The 23,760-nt window shown below is 37.3% G+C and overlaps 1 protein-coding gene across 4 annotated transcripts in view; it reads right to left on the bottom strand.

Annotated features, from left to right (window-relative positions):
• Positions 1-157: 157 nt before the first annotated feature.
• The window catches only part of LOC144664340 (sodium/potassium-transporting ATPase subunit alpha-3-like), a 63,397-nt gene continuing 39,794 nt past the window's right edge, over positions 158-23,760 (bottom strand). For all 4 annotated transcript variants that reach the window (XM_078525440.1, XM_078525439.1, XM_078525441.1 and 1 more), the window contains 12 exons: positions 19,196-19,382; positions 18,314-18,417; positions 17,004-17,181; positions 16,809-16,910; positions 15,452-15,606; positions 14,579-14,673; positions 7,974-8,013; positions 7,584-7,718; positions 6,625-6,755; positions 5,735-5,836; positions 2,574-2,665; positions 158-2,050 (listed from right to left, as the gene is read on the bottom strand). In XM_078525440.1, coding sequence (XP_078381566.1) covers positions 2,022-2,050; positions 2,574-2,665; positions 5,735-5,836; positions 6,625-6,755; positions 7,584-7,718; positions 7,974-8,013; positions 14,579-14,673; positions 15,452-15,606; positions 16,809-16,910; positions 17,004-17,181; positions 18,314-18,417; positions 19,196-19,382 — 1,350 coding nt within the window. In that variant the 3' untranslated portion in view covers positions 158-2,021. The remainder of the gene's footprint in view (positions 2,051-2,573; positions 2,666-5,734; positions 5,837-6,624; positions 6,756-7,583; positions 7,719-7,973; positions 8,014-14,578; positions 14,674-15,451; positions 15,607-16,808; positions 16,911-17,003; positions 17,182-18,313; positions 18,418-19,195; positions 19,383-23,760) is intronic.

Raw genomic sequence — 23,760 nt, 5'->3', positions numbered from 1 at the left:
AATAAAATTTTTACAAGTCAGGGGAGGCGTTTATTAGATAAGAGGCGTTTATTTGAGAGTGGGCGTTTATTAGATCATTTACGGTACTACTTTCGAGAAATAGAGGTTATTGTAACTTCTGCTTGTCACGTAATAAAAGAAACAATCCACCCGACACTGCAGATATGAAATTACCTTTAATGATAAAACGCTTGGCAAGTTCTATTAAGAAATCCACCTTGAACGAATTAACTAGTTCAATAAACTTAACTAACGTTTCATCTCGAGGCAACATCTGCTAGTGACGTAACCGCTATCAAACAGATCCTCAAAGATTGCCTACAGTGTTTACGTTAGATGGCTTTAAAAATGTCTTACTCAGATGTCAAACGGAAAGCTAACAAAGTTTCTAACAGAGCTGATCAAACAGGGTTCACACAAAATATTTGCGGCCAGGCAAAAATCCTTCAACCTTATACATGCAGAAAAACTTTAGCAAAATCACAACGTCCAACCTTTGCCACCGAACATTGCAAGGGGTCTGATTGCAGCGGAGGCAAAGTTTCCGATTTTCAAAACAAGGTTTAAAAATTTAGGCAACTATCCGTAGCATGCAATTTTTCCAAAATTCCACATTTTTATTTAAGGCATGAGCAATGTTCAAATTTCCTGATAACTTTTCAATGACTGCGTGAACCCTGTCTAAGCTTAAAAATACAATGAATTTATAAGGTATTTCCAGCCACCGTCTTGTTGTCGATGCTGTAATGATATATGAATACCAACCCAACACAAGCTTAATTTTTCACATTTTGATAATGTAAAAAAGCATTTAAATTCAGTGATCTTTGATAGTGTTCAATTTTAACTGTCATAACCATTAAGTTTTAAAAGCTTAAAAGCTTCAATATAGATAGGAATTCCAGCGGAATGCTTCATGAAGTACATCCATTGTGGTTTGTTGTTGTTGTTGTTGTTGTTGTGCTGTTGTCTTTGTCCTTGTTGCTGCTGTTGGTGTTTTTGTTGTTGTTGTTGCTGCTGCTGCTGCTGTTGTTGTTGTTGTTGTTGATGTGCTGTTGTCCTTGTTGTTGTTGTTGTTGTTGATTCTGTTGTTGCTGTTGTTTCATTTTTGTTGTTGTTGCTGCTACTGTCACTGCTTTGTTATTGGTAATTACATTGTAATAAAAATTATCACTAAGCCACTAAAAGTCCGTTGCAAAATATGCTGCCACTTTTCATGCAATTTCCACACTTACTAAACTTAAATTGATATGCAAAAAGAACATACATTCCAAGAGGTTGCCAGAATTATTCCTAATTTGACTCTCAACTTAGTCACTTCCGTAATTGCGAAAATTTAATTACACATTTGCTTATAAAGTTTTCATTGCAAAGGAGATAAATCTGCCTTGTTTATGCTCTATAACGGCTAAACTTGATGCTAACTTCTTAAAACCTTCAGTTGAAAAATGCCTCGATGGTAGGAAAACTAATGTTTGTTCTAAAATCCGACTATGCCTTGGAAAAGACTACCTTGGTGTCAATTATTCAAATATATATTAAAGCAGTAACATTCACCATATTGTTACAAAATTACTGCGCAAGAAAATAAATTGTGCAGTTTGAAAAAGTGATTATTTTTTGGTATTGTGTATTGCAAAAGTAACTTCACCATGTTAACAATATTTTTACTGGTTTCGCACTAAAATACGTTTATGTCAAGTCACACGGTTTTAGTTATTTCTTTTAAAAATACCACAAACAAACCTCGAATCATTACAATTTCTGATTCAATGTTTTACAACTTTTAGTTTGGATCGTCATTATAATAGCAACTACACATTTAAAACACACGTTAGTAAACAGACCTATTGTTTTGCTAGCTACATAAAATGGATTGCCCATTTTGAATTTCTCACTAAAGAAAAAAAACCTATATTAGTATTAATAATAAGAATAGTTGGTTGGACTTCGTGGCTTTATTTTACATGGGTTGCAGCCAAAGTATTCTGTTGCCATCGAAGTCAGCTAAAAATTGTTGTTTAGTAGTAGGTCTCTCGGTCCAACCAGCCTAAAAAGACAGAGACAAGAATATTGTTTAATTTATATTCGAAAGAAATTAATTGTTGTTTTATTATTTCAATAAAACAACAATTAATAAGCATAACATATTGTCACTGAAAAATGTTTTTAGGTTGTTGTCAATGAAGTTGGTATTGTACTGAACCCCCCCCCCCAACCTCATATCCCGAAAATCACCCCACCCTCTTCCTGTTTTGTGCTGTGTCCTTTTAATGTTAGAGTTCACCTAACCATTGTTTAACGTAACATTTCGTTCCAGCAATACTGCGATATTTGCACTTGTCAAAGAACCTTGTAAAATTAAACAAAATCCAGGAAAAATCCAAGGTTGCAAAGCGCGTCGTACCAGCATGCGGTTGGCCTTTCTTTCCCACATACTTTGTTGAATGCTTCACGACCATGAACAACAATCAATTTACCAGTATTAAAATGAAATATATATAAAAAAAATATGCTCAATTTTTTATCGTACGTGAAATGTATTCTACTTGTAGTTAAGGTATTGTACTTACATCCTGGATATCTACGCAGAATGTAACGACGGATCTCGTCATAGATCCAAATTACCAAACTGAAAGGCATGGCTGGGAACCACCACTGGTAACTGAAATGAAAAAGAAAAAAAAGTGTCAAATAAAGGGAACCGTGTCACAAAAGTTTAGCAAATTTAGGCACAGAAAAAAGGCTACCACATTTAACGAAATATAAAAATAACCACTTAGAAAAATTAAAAAATCATTAACAGTAACACGGCAAATACAAAATCATTTTCAATTAGTCTAGGATTAAACTCTATCGTGTTACTACTGAAATAAAAGTCCTTCTTTTTAGGCGAGGACGTAGTCTCGAGCCTAATGTTATCATGTTAGTATAAAGCGATTTTGGATTCTTCGTGTTAAGATGTGATGATTCGAAACGAAGAGGACTGGTAACTAAGACCATGGTTTGAGATTTGTTTGCGTCCGCCATCTTGGTTGCTCGGTCGAGCATGTGAGAATTTTTTTCAGCCAGAAGCCTTGACTCGATTAGTAGCTGATATTTTTTTCGCTCACTTACAAACTTTTTGTGATGTCAAAGTACACAAAAACCTTATCGACACACCTACAAGTCGAGGGACTAAACTATTTGTGATTTGAACTACTGCCTGGCGACATTGTAACCTGAGCTTTAACTGAAGGCGAGAAGTGCAGAAGACGAAAACTGAGACAACTGCAGCTGAGGTGAGCTATCTAAAGTTTATATTTGCTTGTACTTATTGAATACCGTAGTGTTGGAATAACATAATTGGCAAAGTATTTATGGAATCGAAATAACGATTTTAAAAGTGAAATATCTGCTAGATGCTGTTATATTTAATTTGCTAAAATTTATAGATCAGAAAGCTCATTCGCGATCCCTTCTGTCAACAGAACGTTTTCACTCTTACTACTAGGTCAGATTTCAACATTGATTTTAATAGTGGTGTACAAAGCAGCAGTAAATCTATATAAACAAATGATTGTAAAATATGGATACAAACAAACTTATTTCAGCCTTACCACTGATAACAGAGCTACAATTTGATCATATATTTATACAAATCTAAATAAATCAAGAGTCCAAATTGGTGTTCTAGAGACACACCTCAGTGACCTTAAAGCTGTGTGGTTAACAACCAAAAAAGAGTATATACATTTATTTTTGTAGGCTATGATAACTAGTAAATGATTTAAGAAAGATATAATGTACATGCAGAAAGATGTGTTTCAGAAAAAAGAAAAATTTAAGTGAATTAAGTGACTACTTATGTTGCATTAAATTGTTGAAGTTAATCAGTCTTGTCTAAACAAATGTGTGTTAAACAATTATTGCTTCTTTCTTTCATTATGTTTACAGAACAGAAATAAAAACACCAACAACAGAAAACATCCAAGATACAGTTTTCAAAGAATCCACTGATTGCTGTGCTTTGTCCTAATTGCTTCAATATGTTTAATCTGCACTTTGTCAAGAAGCACCATGAATGTGTGAATGCAGCTATTGCATTGGAACTGGTTATTGGCCTCTATTCGACCTCTATGCAATATGTACATAATAAAAAGCCCAATCCTCACTATGAATGGCAGATATATTTTAAGCAAAACACAGCGAAAACCATGTAGCAATAACACCAAAGTTAAAAAACGGTGTAAAACATCTCTGGATTTACTACTGAAAGACCCTCAATACAAATTCATCACTGGCAAACCACTGTATCAACTCTACTTCCTAGTCTCCACTTGTACTGTATCAAAATTTTGGACTTATTGGACTTGCTTGCATCACAGATTGTACAGATAGTGCAAACAACTATCAGCCCCATTTAAATTTAACAAGAGTCAATCAAGATATTATATCAACGTTTCTTCCTTGAAACTTGTACTTCCTTGCACTGTGTTTTACCTGTAAATGATATTAAGTGTTTGGACCTACTGGACAAAGGGTACGTTACAGTTTGTACAGTCAGTGCAACTGTCAGCTATATTTAAACAAGAGGCAATCTGGATACATTATTGCAAGACAATATTTTATGCCAAACTCGTGGAAGTTGCCTTGCTGTCTAGTACAGTTACAAAATATGTTGCATTCAATTGTCAAAAGTCGTGATAAAAGACATCATATTAGAATTGTACCAATTAAATTGCCAATTTTTTGATCAAAGCAGCTTATTATTTGCCTTTTATTAATTAACGTTGGTTAGAAACTAACCATACCTTGGAATGCACAACTAAAAACACCACTGGAAAACAACGTGCTGTATTTTAAAATTTTATTTACCTGACAAACCCATTTTCCCTCCTTTATAGCAAATGACTCAGTGTCTCAACTTTCGACTTAAGCCCAAAAAGGTGACCACTTTTAATGTATTCATATTTTTTCTTGCAGGTTTTATCCAATCAGAAGCTCGTCGCAGCTTCTCGTTGGAAAACGACTGCATGAAAGAATGTGAATTAATTAAAAGTGGTCACAAATGTGGGCTCCTTGCTGTAAATCACACTTTAATCAACGATTTCAATTTCAGCGTTCAATTACTTGGATATCTTTTGGACTCACAGTTTTACTCAATAGACATTTTTGGCTTTGTCAGTGTAAATTGCCATTTCAAACCACATGATGCTGCTCAGAGAACTTGTTTTTTTTTTTAAACAAGTAAAAAAAACTAAAATACCAAGAGCATTTGTTTGAATTTGAAAGAAGTGATTCTCAAGAGTGATGCCACATAGTCTGAAAAGGGACAACAAACAAACAAAGCCCAAAAGGTCTATTCTCAATTCTTTGTCTGAAATTTTTAACATACTGACTTGCTTAACTGGAACGTCCTCGCCTTAGTATGCATTGCATACCGGTTATTAAAACTGTTAACAGACTGCACATTGGTGTTACTGAATTTTTAAGTCTGTATGAAATCCTAATGTGTGACCATTCAAATGAAATCTATTGAGCGTTACTGTCTTTTTATTTGGTACTGTTTGTTACTCTGCACAAGTCTAAACTAACTACCAAGTTTATACTACAGTGTATCTTGAATCAAGAACCCCCACTCCCCTACTTTTCTTTTCTTCTTAAATCTCTCCTCTCTTAGAGGGAAATCTGAAGACAGTGTTGCCAAGAAATGTTCTTCAAAGTTTCAACAGGAAAAGTCATTGGTACTTACGCTAAAGGATACATGCGAAGTCCATTGGACATGCCAGGGGTGTAACTAAGTACAGCAGCTAAGGCAGTTTCAAAGCACAGACCAAAATTCAAGAACCAATTGCTGAAAATAAAGTCAGGCGTGTCAGTTTGAAAATACAGAAATGGAAAGAACCTTCTGTAGTAATTGTAAACAGCAACAGTTCTTTACAATACAAAAGAGCTGCATACTGCAACATTGTCATAACCAGCAACCATAATGAGGAGAAAATAAATTTCGGAGCTAGGGAAAATTGGGCACCATGTAAAAAAGGCATGCAATAATCAGAATCTACATGTAGCACTACACATCGATTAATTCAAAACTTCAATCGGCGACAAAAGAAGTTGAGTCACTTTCAAGCGATGATTTTTTACATACCCCCCACCCGAAAAACTAACATTGTTGTTAAGGGGAGAGACTCTAAACTACTGATCCAAAGCAGTTGTCAGAAATTGCCGAAGACTGTATTTCATGGCAAGCGATTATGGAGTCTTGTAATGCTAAATGGTCAAATGTTTTTGCGGGGAACATCTCATTCTTGTCCTCAGACCCGCTTGTCCCTCTTAGCCTCTTATATCATTGCGTGTGAAAAACTTATACCAGTCCCAAACCGCGCATGCAAGCCCAGACAATGGCTGTTAAAACACTAAGGATGCATTTTTTTGGGATGACTTGGTTTAAGGTGGACAAACTGATGAATCCTTGTGAAGAGGTGGATTCATTGGTTCCTTTGTTGCACCATGATTCAACTGATTTTGGACCAATCATCATGATCCAGGTCATATCATCTTAAAGGAACGCACCCTAACATTAATATGTCTCAACACTCAGCCACACTTGAACTAGAAAAATCACTGACTGGTACTTACTTCATTCCTTGGGTAAAGACGGAGTTTCTCCTGGTTTTACAGATGATCAGATCAGCCCACTGTACAATCACGATACTGACAAAGAAAGCAGTATGGCAGGTGTACTCCAGGATTTTACGTTGGTCATAAGTCTGCAAATAAAGTTGTACATTTTAAAACATTGAGAATGACAGCTTAGGAGAATATGTCAAAATGCTTCCTTATTGTTCTACTTTATTGTTTCATTCATAGTGTTTGCATAGACTTTTAAGGATGCAATCTCATTTCTGCAGGCAGCTGCCCCATAAAAGCACATTCACACAAACATAAAATGTTTTGTGTTTACTGATTTGCCAAAATAGTTAAAATTGGTAAGTTCACCAGTTTGATGCCAAAAACTGTTAATTTTCATGTGTGTAAAGGTTGTTTTCAGTTAAACAAGGCTTAAGATGAGGTAAAGCCAAAACAGTTATTGGTTTGGAGGACATTTTGCACAGTGTTATTAAAACTAATGAGTTTAATTGATACATGTTTGGAACATAAATTCAGGTCACGTGAACCTAAGTGAGTGTATAAGAAATCTGATTTACTGTCAGAATGTTACTAAACAATATTTTCTTTTTTTGACACAATGTAGTTAACCTTGTCTGTTATATCAGAAGGAAGGCAGCATGGTGTTCTCATCACTTTTCAGGTGAGAAAATCCATGATAATTCATCATAAACAGACAGTGTACTATAACCCTGATGCCACACTGTTCCTTACATGGGAAAGTTTAGATTGTTAGATCGTCTGATGGCATTGAGACACTTTAACTGATTTGCACAGTTTTGTTACAGGTGCATAAGCAAATGTGTGAAGCAGGGCAGAGCGTTTTTTTAGCCCTTCAATCATGCAAGACAAGAATGCTAGCCACTTTGGAAAATTTGAATTACAAAATGTTAAAAAATATTGCCAAGCAATTCATAAGTTACACCTACCCATTCCTGTCCATAAGAGTCTTGTAAATCATTAATATTTTTGTTGTCCCACGATTTCCTCAAACCAAACAGATAGGCAGGTAAAAATCCATTCTCTGCCAGGATTACAAAGTACACAAAGAAACCAGCTGTAGCCTAAAAACAAACAGGAAATCTGAATTTAGCACAAGCAGTAGAAAACAGCTGTGGTCACGTTGTTGGCTGTTGTCTGATAGATGCTGTACCAGAACAAAGACATTTTAACCCTACACTGTCAAGCACAGTACTAAGTGTTTTCCTAGTTAAGAAACTGGTTCACACCTTCTTCTTTAAAGAAATTTATTTTACACTTGCTCAAACGTTGCATACCATGAAAACTTTACCAAAGGGAAAATAAAAGCAGTTATTTACCTGAATCATGCCAATTTGACCATAGGCCATGGCAATCAGCCTGTAAAACAACAAGGCATTCATTAGTGCAGGCATTTGCCATTACATGAAAATTAGATTCTAAATGGGCTAGTAGATGTTTTCCTGGCGTAGTTACTGTTGTCTGTTGTGTCAGAAGGAAGGCAGCATGGTGTTTCTCATCACTTGTCAGGTGAGTAAATCCATGATAATTCATCATAAACAGACATACTGATACATGCATAAAATTGCATTGTTTTGTGAATTTAACCAGGCTTTTAGCCAGGTGGGAGTCCAGGAGTCCTAGGGACGACCACTTTTCAGAGAAAATATTAATACAGTTGAAGCTCTCGTAAGCGGACACCCTCGGGACGCGAAAAAAGTGTGCGCAACTGGAGCTGGTCGCTTACGAGAATGGTTCTTGTAAGCGGCCACTAGAGGTGTAGGGGATAGATGGCCGCTTACGGGAGCTTGCCCAGCTAACATAATGGTGATATGCATGTTAGTGGTGTTTCGAAATGTAACCGGACGTGGATGACGACAAAACAAACACTGAAATATGGTACTGTAATTACAGTAAAATCATTGTGACGAACGGCGATGTGAAGTTGATTGATTAATACAAGATACAGAGGTTTTTTATATGATTTTCTTTGCGGTGTCCGCTTACGGGAGCTTAAAAACAAAGAAAAAGTCTAAGTCGTAATCTCGGAAAGTGTCCGCGGCCGCTTACGGGAATGTCCGCTTACGAGAATGTAAAAATACAGAGTTTGTATAGGAGTAAAAACGGGGTTTCTAACAAGGTGGCCGTAAGTAGAGCTGTCCGCTTACGAGAGTGTCCGTTAAGAGAGCTTCGACTGTATGAATAACTGTATACAGAGGTTTCTTTCATCAAATTTGGAAATCTTTAGATGCCTTTGCACTCATAATTGCAGAAAAACATCTTGCATGCTCTTCAGGCCCTCCTATGGGGACAAAGTCAGGCCTTATAAACATTTTGGACTCCCACTTTTAAAATCCTGGCTAAAAGCCTGATTTTAACAATAAAGTTTTTAACCTGATCATGAATAAGTGATAGAGTCATAAGCAGAAACAGGTTCTGCTTATGACAATGTCCAGGGCTGCAAATAACAGTTGATCATCGGACATTGCCCAACCAAAATTTGCTCATGTGCGACAATTTTTTGATCGTAAATCATTTTAAGGCAACGATGAATAATAATAAGTAACAGAAGTGCAAACAGATCGCTAGGAAAGTAATAGCTTGGTAATCTTAAGGAAATAAAATTCAACTTTTTGTTTTTGTTGATGTCCGATCACAATTTTGTTTTGTCTGACCAAGATGGTGTCTTAGTAGGACATACCGTGAAATTCCGGTTATAAGCCCTGGGCTTATACAACTTCGTAAGGGGTTTTGGGTGGGCCTATAAACGGAGGGGCTTATATCCAGGGAGGGGGGGGGGTGGGGGCTTATAAGCGGAATAAAAAAATGTTTCGAAACGAGCCACGGCAGTGTTGATCAAAATACGCTTTTAGGTTAAAAAGTCATAATAAAGCAACATTTAGCCCTGTCTAGTAATGTCATCCAGCAGAGGTGGGCAAATATCTGGGGGGCTTATAGAAGCGTTCCATGATGACCCAAATAATGGCCAACCGCGCACAGCAAAACACAAATCTTTCTCAAAAGCTTTATTTATATTTGAACGGTTAGTCCAGAGAGATGGGCTTGACTTGGGGCAAGGCACAACTTGTAGCAAAAGATCGGTCCCGATGGAAGCAGATCGTTGCCGCCTTATGTCCCACCAGGGATGAAGAGGAATAAGTAAGTAAGTAAGTCCAGTTTTTAGATTCCTTTTTTATTTTTCGTTAAGCTGGGCATTTATTTTAGCTGATAGAATTTAGGTACCCTATCTAAGGATCACACCAGGAACACAATGCCAAACGGAGCAAAAATGAAACCCTATTTAAGAGATAGATTCTGAATTTTTCGACAATCGGCCGACAGAAAGGGAATTTCAAACTTTTTTTTATTTGCCCCAAATAAACCTTTTAGTAAACTATTTTCGAAAATGACATTAAACGGTTCGGTTTCCTTTAACTTTTTTCAAAATTAAAAAAAGTTGAAAATTCGAAAGACACGTCCACCGTGGCGGCCATTTTGGATGAAATTTAAGGTATTTTTAAGACACTAGTGTATACATACCAAACAACTACTCAGTATACCCTTTACACAGCTGTTTAGTTATCTCTTGAAGTTTATTTTCAGATATACTTTGTTTGAAAATATCACGTTAAAGAAAAGTTACGATCTTCGACAACCGACCCATTTCTAGAACTAAAACGACAGGGCGAATATTAGCGAACTTCGAGTTTGTCAAAAGCGGTCTGGTATATTATTTTCGAGCAAAAAAACAACACCAAATTGAAGCCAAACTATTCTTCTATGTGTGTGAAAACTATTACTGGTGGCCCGTAAAAATTGTTCCGCTGAGAGAATAAACCATGAATGCCGTTTTGCGCCCTGACTCTCTATATTCCTGGTAACTATTTTTCAATTTGCCCCGAAACATAATTCTTTCTAGCGACTTTTGTCCCGTATAGATCCCAATTGGACACTTTCAAACAGTTTTTAAAATTCTTTGCATAATTTTTGCGGCCTTGGTAGTTGCCCTAGTATGAAAGAACAGTTTTCGTTGCGGGATTAGTAATTGGGAAGATGTACGTTTCGGTCTCGACATTCCGTCTGGATGTAATCACCGTGGTATAAATTAAATTAAAAGCAAATCACGCTTCTCGAAGATAAAACAAAATTAAACGAATCCAACCCAATTTACAAAAAAAAAATGTTCATGCTACAAAGTCCTTAATGATGAAAGCGTAAGTATTTCATTATCTTAAACTACCCGGGAGTAAACCAAACCGTCCGCGTGTTTACAGAAGGAAAAGAGAAAAGTAAACATTTGCGTTGTTATTGAGGTTGACTTGTTGTTTCAAATAAGGTTGTGTGATGTTAAATTCACTTTATATGCTCAAATCTATTAATGTTTTGCATTATTTTTCTTTAAGGGGGGAAGTATTTATTTGATCATTGCTGAGCCTACTGGAAGTGACTCAAACGAATTTAAAACTTCCAGTTTCGTGACGGCTAATATTTGCATTTGTCTCGTCCTGAACCTTTGCTGTTTAAAAATAACTGAAATAACCACCACAAAGCAAAGATAACCTCGGTGTTAACATAAATAATAACGAAACTGTGGCTTGTTTGTAATCATAAATTATAAATATTACTGCTTAAATGTACATACAGTATACTTACATAAATTTCTACAATGTTCTAACCAACCAAACTGCACCGCCGCTAAAAATGATCAACTGAGCGGAAGAAGCGTCTCCGAACCCGACGTTTTAATAAGTGAAACGATACTGGACTATATAATATTTCTATGAACAGCACCTGGTGTGTGATAATGTTGCCAACCGTTTCGTTCGCGCGCAAGCACACGGAATACAATGATTACGTGACTCAGCCCCAGTCACGGTAATTGCGTCTGATCACTCTATCATATTTCCCCAGGGGAGGTGCGGCGGGACAAAGCGAATGGGATCTAAATTATATTTTGTTCTCCCGATGTAAGGGTGCAACAGATGGTAAAATTCACACAGAAGGCGCGTTCACCCTCCACTCTCACCCATCTCCTTCTCGAAAAAAGAAGGCATAAAATTCCCGGTGTGATCCTTAGATAGGGTACCTAAATTTTATCAGCTAAAATAAACACCCAGCTTTAAAACGGAAATAAAAAGGAATCTTAAAACTGGACTAGCCGTTAAAGTATTAGTAAAGCGATTTTATAAAGATTTGTGTTTTGCCGTGCGCATTGGTCGTTATTTGGGTCGTCATAGAGCGCTCCTCCTCCCCTTGAATAGGGTGTTTTTTTTTTTTCGGTTTTGGACCTTAAAAAGGGTAGTATTTTTCGCCTTTATTATCCTTAAATAGGGTCAGGGTTTAAAAACCTTCGCGGCACACCCCTATCCGAAATTTAAGGGAGTAACCCCACCGGCTTTTTTTCTTGACGGCTATTCTTGAGGGCTATTGGTCATATGTTATCGGATGTTGCATTGCAGATCTAGTGACGACAGGACAGATTCTCTTGGCATACAAAGTTTTCCTCCTCTGCTGCTGCACATACGTTTTGTTCGGTGGCCAATTATTGTGTATTTTTTGGCGGGAATAAACGAAGTGACTTGTTGGACCGTAAGAATTCGGAATTAGGAAAAAGTTTTTCTTTTCCTGGTCTCTAGCGCGTCGCATGCCTTCAGAGCTTCAGCGACAACATCGAGAAACACTGTTCTTCCAGTAACTTGACCAACGTTGAAATTGGCCTCCAATATTCCTGTAGGCTTTTTTTGTGGCTCTATTAAAAGGGCCCATTATTCTGAAAGAGTAGACGTTATCTTATCTTAGCAATGTCTCATTAAGTCTGTCACTCAAATGTTTTGATGCAAGATTCAAGTGAAAGATATTTTTCAAGCGAGGATTTGGTGAGAGAAGAGAAAGGGTTGGGTTGGGGTGGGGTTATGACCTGGAGCCCTGAAAAAAGGCGCGCGCGTGTCTATGTGTTTGCGCGGGGGGGGGGGGGATGGGGGGGAGGGGGGGGGGGAGGGTACAGTGCCATCCCTTATAATGGCGAGAAAGAATATGTATAGGCGAAAAGTATTTGTTGTTAAAAAACATTCACATATAGATCACAAATAGTTAAAACTCTCCATAAAATGCTTCCTGCGTTTATTACAAACACAGTCTGGTGTACATGGCGTTTATTTTATTCGTGCAGTTTACTTGAGCCAGTTTTTATTAAGCAAGGGTTTTTATTCATTATTTTATGACAAAGATGTATCAGGCTTCTGTACTTACAGCCTATTTTACCTCAAATAAATACTTGAGGGGCCTATTTTCAACTCCACCTTAGAGACCCGACTCTTATTCTGCATCCGGAGTTTTTAATCGAGAAAATACGGTATCCTTAATCTAATTAACTATGCAATGTATTTTGGGGTTTTTCATTGTCACACAACACCTAGCTAGTCCTTTTGCAATAAGTTCAATAACTCGTAAGCGGCAAGAAGCGGGTGTTCTTCAATTAATGGACTGCGGAAAAATTAAGGTACGTGTTAAAGCTTTTTATAATCATCTGCCCGAAAGTGATGAAGTACCGTATTTAAATTGAAGTCGGGAAAATAGATGAAGACGATGTTTGACACATTTTGCGTGATAAACATGCTTAAGAAAATCGTTCTGCCGAAGGATTCCGTTACTCTATTTTTCTTCATAACTCGACAGAATGAAGTGTTTTTAGCATAAATGATCATTCTTTTTTGACCGATGTGAAAAGAAAGCAGGACGGCTACTGCAGTATCAAATGCCTAAACTAATTCTCAAGTCATTGAAGCGTAAATAAACAAACAGATGATACTTCCTGTTTCATGATTAGTTGTGGCTCTTTTCTATAAATTTCTCCATCATATCACGCTCTCACAAGTAAGGATTTTGTACCATGAACATGTTTTATATAAATTGGGTTAGAATATATTTTATTTCATTCTATCTATGAGAAGCGTGATTTGCCTTTAATTTAATTTATACCACGGCGTTTACATCCAGACGGAATGTCGAAACCGAAACGTACATCTTCCTAATTACTAATCCCTCAACGAAAACTATTCTTTCAATGTAGGATTACTACCAAGACAGATGCACAGAATTTTAAAAACTGTTTTAACGTTCTTTCGTGGCATTAATCGGGATCTTTACGATACAAAAGCCGCTAGGAAGAATTATATTTCGGGACAAAGTCACAATAGTTACAATGAATAGAGAAAGTCAGAACGAAAAACAGCCTTTATGGTTAATTCTCTCAGCGGAACAGTTTTTACGGGCCACCAGTGATATTTTTCATACACAGAGAAGAAAGGTTTAGCTTCAATGTGGTGTTCTTTTTTTACTCTAAAACAATATACCAGACCGCTTTTGACAATCTTGAAGTTCGCTAATATTCGCCCTGTCGTTTAAGTTCTAGAAATGGGTCGGTTGTCGAAGATCGTACCTTTTCTTTAACGTGATGTTTTCAAACAAAACATATCTGAAAATAAACTTCAAGAGATAACTAAACAGCTGTGTAAAGGGTATACTGAGTAGTTGTTTGGTATGTATACACGAGTGTCGTGAAAACACCTTAAATTTCATCCAAAATGGCCGCCACGGTGGACGTGTCTTTCGAATTTTCAACTTTTTTTTTAATTTTGAAAAAAGTTAAAGGAAACCGAACCGTTTAATGTCATTTTCGAAAATAGTTTACTAAAAGGTTTATTTGGGGCAAATAAAAAAAAGTTTGAAATTCCCTTTCTGTCGGCCGATTGTCGAAAAATTCAGAATCTATCTCTTAAGGACCGAGAACCTCAAAACCATACCCTATCCCGTGGCACATACCGGTATCTATATAGCCCATAAATTATATGGGAGTGTCTGTGTTGATTTTAATGTGCAGGTCAATGATCTAAGTCAGGGCAATGCAATGTCATTTAAATTAAAAGCACAATGATAAGGCACTCACCTTTCATTTACAAGTTTGTCATTAAGGGGATCTCGAGGCTGTCGCTTCATGATGTCTGACTCGGCCTTTTCGTAAGCTAGTGAGATGGCAGGAACCTTAAACATAAAAAAAAACTGTTCAGCAGACAAGCAAAGGAACAAATTCCAAGTCCGCATGTTGTAAAATGTATGAACAAGCTTAAGAATTGCCTATATGTGTTGGGTCAACTTTCAGAAACCAAATCTCAAACTAACACAAGCCTTGAATCCTAAAAAAATCTTGCAACACTAAAGTATTACTGAAATTAATTTTATTTTTCATTTATTGCAATAATCGGTGATATGCGAACTCTGAATTTCAAATTCCAACTAATCATAATTGTGGTGACAGCCAAAGAACCATGAAAAAAAGAAACAAAACAAAATGGATTGAAATCTACCAATCACAACTGGTGAACATGACTTTTTGACCCAGCTGAAGTGAATTTTTGTTTCCTGAGAGTTCTGCTAGGATGATTGACGGCGACAAAAAGTGAAAACTGTTGGTTGGGGATTGAATTTCTGAGTTCGCATAGAGCAGCTTTCAATTGAGTGCAGTAAAACCAAAACCAAAGTAATTACTCTGGCCATTCAAAGAACACAGACAATCCAGTAAACCAATCAAAACTTGAAGCAAATACATGTAGCTGGCACGAAGCGCGGGAAAACATGCGCGAGCGAGTCACGATTGGTTTTGGTTTTACTTCTGATTGGCTGAGAAAGTGGTGCGAGATTTTTAAGCCAATCATTAAGCATAGTAATGCAAAACCAAAGCAAACGCAATTTACTTTCGACACTCAAGTGAAAACCGCTCTATCAAAGAAAACTGCAATAAATGAGTTTAAGTTCTACACACCATGTCAGTACCCAAGTCGATACACAGAATGGTTACAGTGCCGAGAGGAAGAGGAATATCCAAAATGATGAACATCAGGAAGGGACTGATCTCAGGAATGTTACTGGTCAGCGTGTAGGCAATGGATTTCTTCAAGTTGTCAAAAATCAAACGACCTAAGGATGAAAAGAACCAATAAGTTACACTGAAGTTTTAATATTCACGAGTGTAACTCTTAAGTCAACGAAAGTGAGTGTATAATAAATTTGAGTTATTGTCAGCCTGTTAACAAACAATAACTTTTTGGACATGGTGCACTAAACCTTGTCTGTTGTGTCAGAAGGAAGGCAGCATGGTGTTCTCATCACTTTTCAGGTGAGAAAATCCATGATAATTCATCATAAACAGACAGTGTACTAAACCCTAATGCCACAGTTTCTTACAGATATTCATGCGGAAAACTGAACTAAATGGGAAAGATAACATTATAACAATTTTATCATAGATTCTTAATTAAGTATTTTAATAATTTGTTGTTCATCATCGTCATATGGCAAAATCTGAAATGCTTAACTCTTTCGCTGCTGACTTTCTGTTGACCTTACTCTCCCGCAGTGCTGCATTTTTTTCAGAGTGCGTTGAATCACACAGTCACACATCATATTCAACAATATCTTTCGTTCTTTTCAAGCAATTTAATTAAGATTTTCAGGTGTTGTGCCCCAACATAATTCTACATTGTAAAAAGCAACCTTTTCTTAAATTCATTGCATCATCCTTCCTAAACGTGAAGGTTGAAACCATTGTTTTGCAATAGCCGCGTCTCAAATACTCGATCTGTTCATTGAAATTGCTTGATTCGTATACCACAACTGTTATATTCTCGGCAAAGGTCGGCTAGAATCTCCTCTGAAGCACTCCTCAATTGAAAATTTCTCATTCGACGCCATGTTTAAATGTCCTTTAGCCGTAAACAGCAACATTGTTTCATGAACTTGTCAATAATACTCCGCCATCATATGCAAACGGCAAAAGATCGTGCTCGTCACGCTTTCCAGTTCTCCTAGACGGTATCTGAAGCATAATTATTGATCATAGCATCCCTATTGAGGACAGATTCGAAAGGAAATCTGGGATTGTTTACCATTTTAGGAAAACTCAACATCCACATTCAGAATCACAAAATGAGATGTTGAGTTTTCTCAACAACCGCACCGAAAGAGTTAAAGTGTGAAATAAATGGTTTTAAGAAGAAAAATTCTCAATGTGCCTACATGAACGCAAACGTATTTAAATGCTTCCATGACTAGTTGCCAGTGACAAAAAAACAAGACTTGGACATTGTAACTAAGCACACTAACTAAGCATGGCCACACACCTTCTTCAACTCCAGTCACAATGGAAGCAAAGTTGTCATCCAACAAGATCATGTCAGCTGCTTGTTTGGACACATCTGAGCCAGCAATACCCATAGCAACACCTGTACGAAAAAAAAAAAAAACGGCAAATGAAATGAGGATTCCTATTCAAACTAAACAGAAGTTCTAAAGCCAAAATAGATGTATTTACACACCGATATCTGCTCTCTTCAAGGCTGGTGAATCATTTACACCATCCCCAGTCACGGCAACAATGGCACCCTGACGCTGACAACCTTCTACAATGATCAGCTTCTGTTGTGGAGAGGTTCTAGCAAATACAATCTCTGTGTGGTTAGACAGAATGTCATCAATATCGTCTTTCTTCAAATCCTACGAGAAAAAAGCAAATGCAAAAAAAAAAGGGTTATTCAGACAAAAGAATGAATTATCCTACGAGTAAAGGCAAAATCAATATTCAGGTCAGAGCTTTTCCTGGTTTGCCTAAGCATTTAAGTGACTAGGAGTATTTTTATTTCTCCCTGAATGGATGCTACCTTATTACATGAAATTGTCGTGACACGTTAATTTCGCGAATTTCGCGATTCCAAAAAAATTAAAATGACGCGAACAATAACTGTCGCGAACATAACACGATGCAAAAATTAAGTGACTCGCATCATGTCAATAGTCAAGGAAGAACAAGTTTAGTACAACTGAAGGAAGGAGTTTTCAATGTGCATGGATTATCTCGTCTCAACTGACACTAGAACAATAACCCATGCACGTACAAGTATGACCTACTTGAAGACATTGTGAGAAATTGAACTGCTCTGTTGCTGCTGTTGCCGAGGTTTAGTCCTGCCTTGTTAATTTAGACGTTATTGTTCTTTTGAAGAATGCGTTTTAATTGATTAGGGGCATGTTAAATAAAATTGCCAAGGGAATGTAAATTGTGTCTTACTCAAAAGCGCGAAAATAATAAAAGTGATTCAAAATAATTTGTTTTCGAAAAATCACCAAATTTAAGTGTTGCAAAATATGCGCACCTCAAAATCGTGAAATAAATGTGTCGCGAAAATTTCATGTAATAAGGTAGTCTGTCACAGGGTTACCCCCAGCATTTAATTAGCTGGTACCCGTGTACCTAAGTGGAGAAAGGCACTGTGAGAGTAAAGTGTTTGCCCCAAAACACAGTGCATTGCCCCAGCCAGGACTCGAACCCGGACCGCTCAAACAGGAGTCTAGTGCACTAACTATTAGGACACTATGCCTCCCACTCCTAAGAGTGCAACATGCAAAATTGAAGCCATGAGGTGCCACTGATATGATAGATAATGATACTGATAAACTTAATGCTTGCTTAAAATGGTAAAAATCTAATAAGCACCAAGCCTCAAATACACCCCACCTCGAACAAGCGTCCAATCTTAAGGTCCAGGACACTTCATCAAATAAATATGGTATATGTCTGTTTGTTTTTCTTGTTTACTCAAGCTTTGTGTGCTGTGGATTTCTGACTAACCTTCAGCTGCTGTCCATGAACAATGATGGCTTTTGCTTGTCTTGGGTCAACCTCTTCCACAGGAATGTTTAGACGGTTAGCAATGTCCTCTACTGTCTCAGTTCCTGTTCAAGACAATTGAAGACGGACGCCATTACGAAATCAACTAATATTAATATTTGAGGAAATAAACATTTTAAACACTATCACAAATAATTTTATAAGGTTAAGTAGGCCGGAAGCTATTCCAGTTTCTGGAGCAACCAGGAGTATTTCTGCTCCCCCCTGGATGGGATTCTGGTCCATTGCAGGGTTACCACCAGCATTAAATTTGCCCATTTATACACCTACATGTAGGTGATGAGAGGCACTGTGAGAGTAAGTGTCTTGCCCAGGAACACAACACAATAACCCCAGCCTTCACCACGGTCAAACGTCTTAGGCAGCTTTTCTTTCCATTTCGGCGTTTTTTGTTCATATTGAAGTGTTAGTACGGGCAAGGATAGATTAAAATAGTTGCCGAGTGAAAGCATAATCCCATTCCCTCAGGTAAACGAGTGTTTGCACTTTTTAAATGTTCCGCATCCGAACGAAAGTACTTTGACAAAATGGCGCCGACAAGTCCACATATCGCTATTTTCAAGCACGTAGAGCTTTTTTAGTAAAGCTCCAAAAAACTAAGTAAACCCTTAGGATACCGGTTTGAACTGTGAAAATTAAAACCTTATCTTTGCAGTACTTTTCATATTTTTTGCATATTTCTGTCGTTTGACCGCGGTGGAACCCCAGCCAGGGCTTGAACCCAGACCACTTGATCAGGAGTCCAGAACCATTAGGCCATCATGCCTCCCACATTAGAAAAATACAGTGTAATATCATCATTAATAGCTTAAATGTATTTACCTTCTGAAATGATTCCAACTCCTTTAGCAATGGCCTTGGCTGTGATTGGATGATCACCAGTAACCATGATAACTTTGATTCCTGCACTACGGCATTTGCTGACGGCATCAGGAACAGCGGCACGAGGAGGATCAATCATGGACATCAGACCAACAAAGCACAAGTTCTCAAGAGGGAAATTTGGAGGCTTAAAGAAAAATCGAATAGAAAACATCACATAAGTTAAAGAGCACTTGATAGTTTTAAAAGATATTTTGAAGCCTTTTGATATTTTATTCTACTAACTCAGTGGCGCATAAAAATTATCATATCATATTAAGCATATTTTTAAAAAAATGTTGAATTTTTTACTGATATTTAGGTTATGCAAGTCTACAATTAAAGCTGAGCACCTAATTTGCTACGGATACTTTGAGATAATTTTTTTTTGAACTATTTAAAAAAGGTCACTTTAAAAAAATTAGGTAAAATAACTTTCAAGTCTAGGTGAATAGCATTACTATCAGGGTTCAATTTGTTTTCGGACTCCCAAAATGTTTTCGGACTCCAAATTTTTTTGTTTATTAAATAAGTAATCATTCTTTTTTGCTTAATAAACAAGTTTGACTAGTGAAAGTTGCTTATTAAACAAAAAAGACCCTATTTTTTAATTGATAGACAAAAAAGGTGGTATTTTTTGTTTATTACACAAAAATTTTTTGCTTATTAAACAAAAACCTCGCGCGCTTTTTGTTTATTAAACAAAAGTTTCACAAACTTGTGGACACGAAAATTTTTACCTTCGGCCGCCATTACATACAAAAATATTGAGAGGAAAAACAACGCTACGGATGAATCATTATTTAAAAAAAATACATATTAGAAGTCTCTACTGCTAAATCATTCCACTGAGGAAAAACAAAGGCATGGGTTCCCTTTTAGGAAGAATATTTTCCAAAAGTTTGACTACGCGACGCGATCGATCGGCTGCGTTCAACGAGCTGCTTGTTGGATGTTCAAGTTTTAAATCGGAAACGAGCCCTCTTCATTTTATTAATTACAAAAAAAAAAGAGATTTCTAAAAGCAGAAAGAACCGGGGATTTGAATGAAGATGGCCTGTTTGTCGTCGAGTTAGTCGGTGATATTAGATCTATTTTATAAACGACGAAATGAACATCTTTCTAGCGATGTGTTTTACGCCGGTCATGAAATTTTCCCCTTGCAGCGTTATGTGGGGAAAATAATTAGGCTCAACTCCGTGCAAAACCTCGGCAGCAATGGATAAATCATTGTGAAATGAAAAACTTTTAACAGAAGACTTCTCTGCTGCATCCTATTTAAGCGACCTTTCTTTTCCTAGAAGAATATTTTCCATGCATTAAACGTTGTGCGATTTCGCGGCGAGCGATCGGCGATGCCGGAACGAGCTGCAAAGTCGAAAGTTTTTAAGCGATTCCTAGCAAATAAGGATCTTTTTGAAGGCAGCAAGAACGGAAGATTTAAATAAACACAGCCCTATAAATATAAAGTCGTAGTATTCAATATGCAGTCTAGATAGCCGGTGATAAAATTTATTTTTAGACACATGTTCAAACGATTCACCCGGCAGACAGGGAAAATTACCACGGTCAGAAAAAAAATTCTTTTCGCGTCAACTTTCAAAATTTGGGCTGAATTCCAGTGCAAAAGCTCGAAAGGACTTAAAATTCCTAGGTTCATTAAAATTAAGCGGAGTTTTCATTCAAGAACGGTATGTATGAAGGGTAAACAATGTCTAGCTAGCGATTACTTTCACCGCGGACTTTTTTACAACAGACTTCAAATGCCAGCTAAGGTTTTGAATATAAAGCAAGAATAGCGCCTTTTGTTTATTAATTAAAAAAAGTATAGGCATTTTTAGTTATCAAACAAAAGTGCCACAACATTTACGAACTTCATGCAGTCACGAGTACGGTGAAATCGATCTTGCAAAAGAAAACAACGTATAAATGTCATACATATAGACAGCTAATTAGAGTCACCAGTTTTCTTGAAAATATTTATAGGTTTTAACCAAAACGTGGCACGTTTTGTGTATTAAACAAGTAACTTTTGCTTATTAAACAATTTGCTTTTCAACCGAAAACAGGTCATAACAGTCTAGTTTGCAAACACATTCTTATCTTTATGCAGCTACGTAACTACGGACATAAATATTTGCGAGCAAAAACAACGCAATCATTTCACCCGAATTTTAATAATACAATGAGGTTAAGAGTTTTCTGAATGTAGCAAAAATGGATCACTTTATTCTGGACAGGGCGAAATAAACAGCAGCGTGGTTTGTATATCTCCGCGATTCGCACGAAAGTTTTATTTACCGCGGTCTGAAATCAAGTTTGTACTTTACGCGACAACTGGACAAATTTGAACTGAATTAAATTTATGTGCCAAGTGTCGGTAAAGTAAAATTTAAATAGAAAGAAGGTACTGAAGAAAGCGAAAACTAGTGTGAAAACGTTACTGAAAAGAAACTCAAGTTTTCAGTTCAGTGTTGACTTCTAGACGCGACTGAAACGAACACTTCGGTTTGATAAATAGAATTTAAAGGAAGGATAAAAACTCGCGGCTTCTTGCAATTCGTCGAGTTCGTTCGTACTGTAAAATTGACTTATGTGCAGACAATGTACACAGGAGAATATTCATTCAAAAAACAATCAAAACAGACTTGTGAAATCTGAGAACACATTCGATTCGCACGGGCAGATCATGCAGAGATATTTACGCAAAGATCGATCAAGAGATAAAATGTGTTCTTCGGTGCGTTTCCGCTTGATTAAAAAACACACGTCCAGTAGAACAGAAAAATAGCAATACAGTTATTAAAAGGCTTTTACTACTCATGTAAACAAAGTCTTTTCACTGAAAGAGTTTTAGGGCCTGTTTACATGATTCCGGAATGACTTTCATTCCGGAACGAGTTCATTCCATCCCCATACATTTCTCTGTATCTGTTTACATGATACCGAGACGAAAGTCAAGTCATTCCGGAATGAGTTCATTCCGGTTTTCATTCCGGAATGAAAGTTTCGATCTGGGATGACATTTCATTCTGGTATCATGTAAACACAGAACGAATTTCGTTCCGAGATGAACTCGCAACTCGTTGAACCGCATACGGACTCCACAGTTTGAATCCAGAGCGAAAAAACGTAATAGCATTTACTGTTTAGCCCAAAGAAGCCGCTCTATGGTCAAATTACTCGTCAAAACTGCAGATACAGCCATTAATGGGCACAAAAACATGTTTGCGCGAAACATGCGCCATCTTGTTTTGATCTCGCGCGAAACATGCGCCACCTTGTTTTGATCTCGCGCGGAAATCGTGCACGTGAAAATGCCTTTGGTTGGACCGGTCATGTAAATGCAGAACGAATTTCATTCCGGAACGAGTTTCGTTCCGGAATGAAAGTCATTCCGGAATCATGTAAACAGGCCCTTAGTTTGAATCAGGATTCCTATTTGAAAAGCAACTGTCACGCAACTCGCCGGCTTAAGAAACGCGAGAAAAGGTCGTTTTGTTAAATCTAATTGCCCTTTATTTTGAGCGAAAGTAGCTACAGAAACTTTTAAAACATCTGGAGATTTTCGAATGATCGTTTCGAGCGATCGTTTTGCCGGGTAGAAAAAAAAAACCGAGCTTGACTACCGGTGAAGCAGTTGACAGTTTACGTTCGCGCCAAAATGCTTTGCGCGGGAAAAATTTCAGACACCTTTTAAAAAAGCTTCGGCAATTAAATTCAACACGACAATGAAAATACAATTATTTTGGTTATCAACCCACACTTTTAATGAACTTCAATATCAACTGACTGATCGAGAGAACAAATATGAGACATGAGCTCACCTCTTAACAAGTCACTGACATCAGGGTAACGGCGCGGCGTCCTTAGCACAGAAATTTATGCATGTCTGTAGATTCTTTAGTTGTCTTTCCCTTTAAATATTTAAACTGCCATCAGTGATTTGACCAGCTAAAAGTGATATGACTTGCATTTTCTTTGTTATACGCTTACAGACACTTGTCCGGCCTAGTACATGTACGTATTGAACAGTGTCCAGCACTCCGTTATTAAGTCTTGCTTGCAAACAGATCAAAACGAATAGTTCTCAACTAAAATTGTTTTAAGTTCGCTCTTGTTTTCTCGAATACGGTAGTCCCGGAACTCGCATTATAAGTCGCGTATGCACGTGTAGATTTCAACGGCGGTTCACCGGTTCACCTAAAAAATGACGACGAATTAAGTCCAATCACGGTGCTCGCTGTCAGTCACAGATTCGGATGACACGCCTATAATGATGAACCCAGAACTGTCGACTAGCCAAAAAACTTTACAGAGCTCTAACGATTGAGGGAACTCACTGGGTTCATCATTATAGGCGTGTCATCCGAATCTGTGACTGACACCTTCTGACAGCGAGCACCGTGATTGGTTCCCGTCACGTGCCTTTATGACAGCAAGCGCTGTCATTGGTCACTGTGGACGCGCCATTAGCGATCAAAGCAGCGTGTTCGCAATTCAACGGTTAACGGAACGGTCATTCG

Source organism: Oculina patagonica, chromosome 8 (genome assembly GCF_052425735.1).
Source record: "Oculina patagonica isolate OP01 chromosome 8, crgOcupat, whole genome shotgun sequence".
Lineage (NCBI taxonomy): Eukaryota > Metazoa > Cnidaria > Anthozoa > Scleractinia > Oculinidae > Oculina > Oculina patagonica.
Note: the sequence above shows the minus strand (reverse complement) of the source record. Positions and strands in the feature narration are given on the sequence as shown.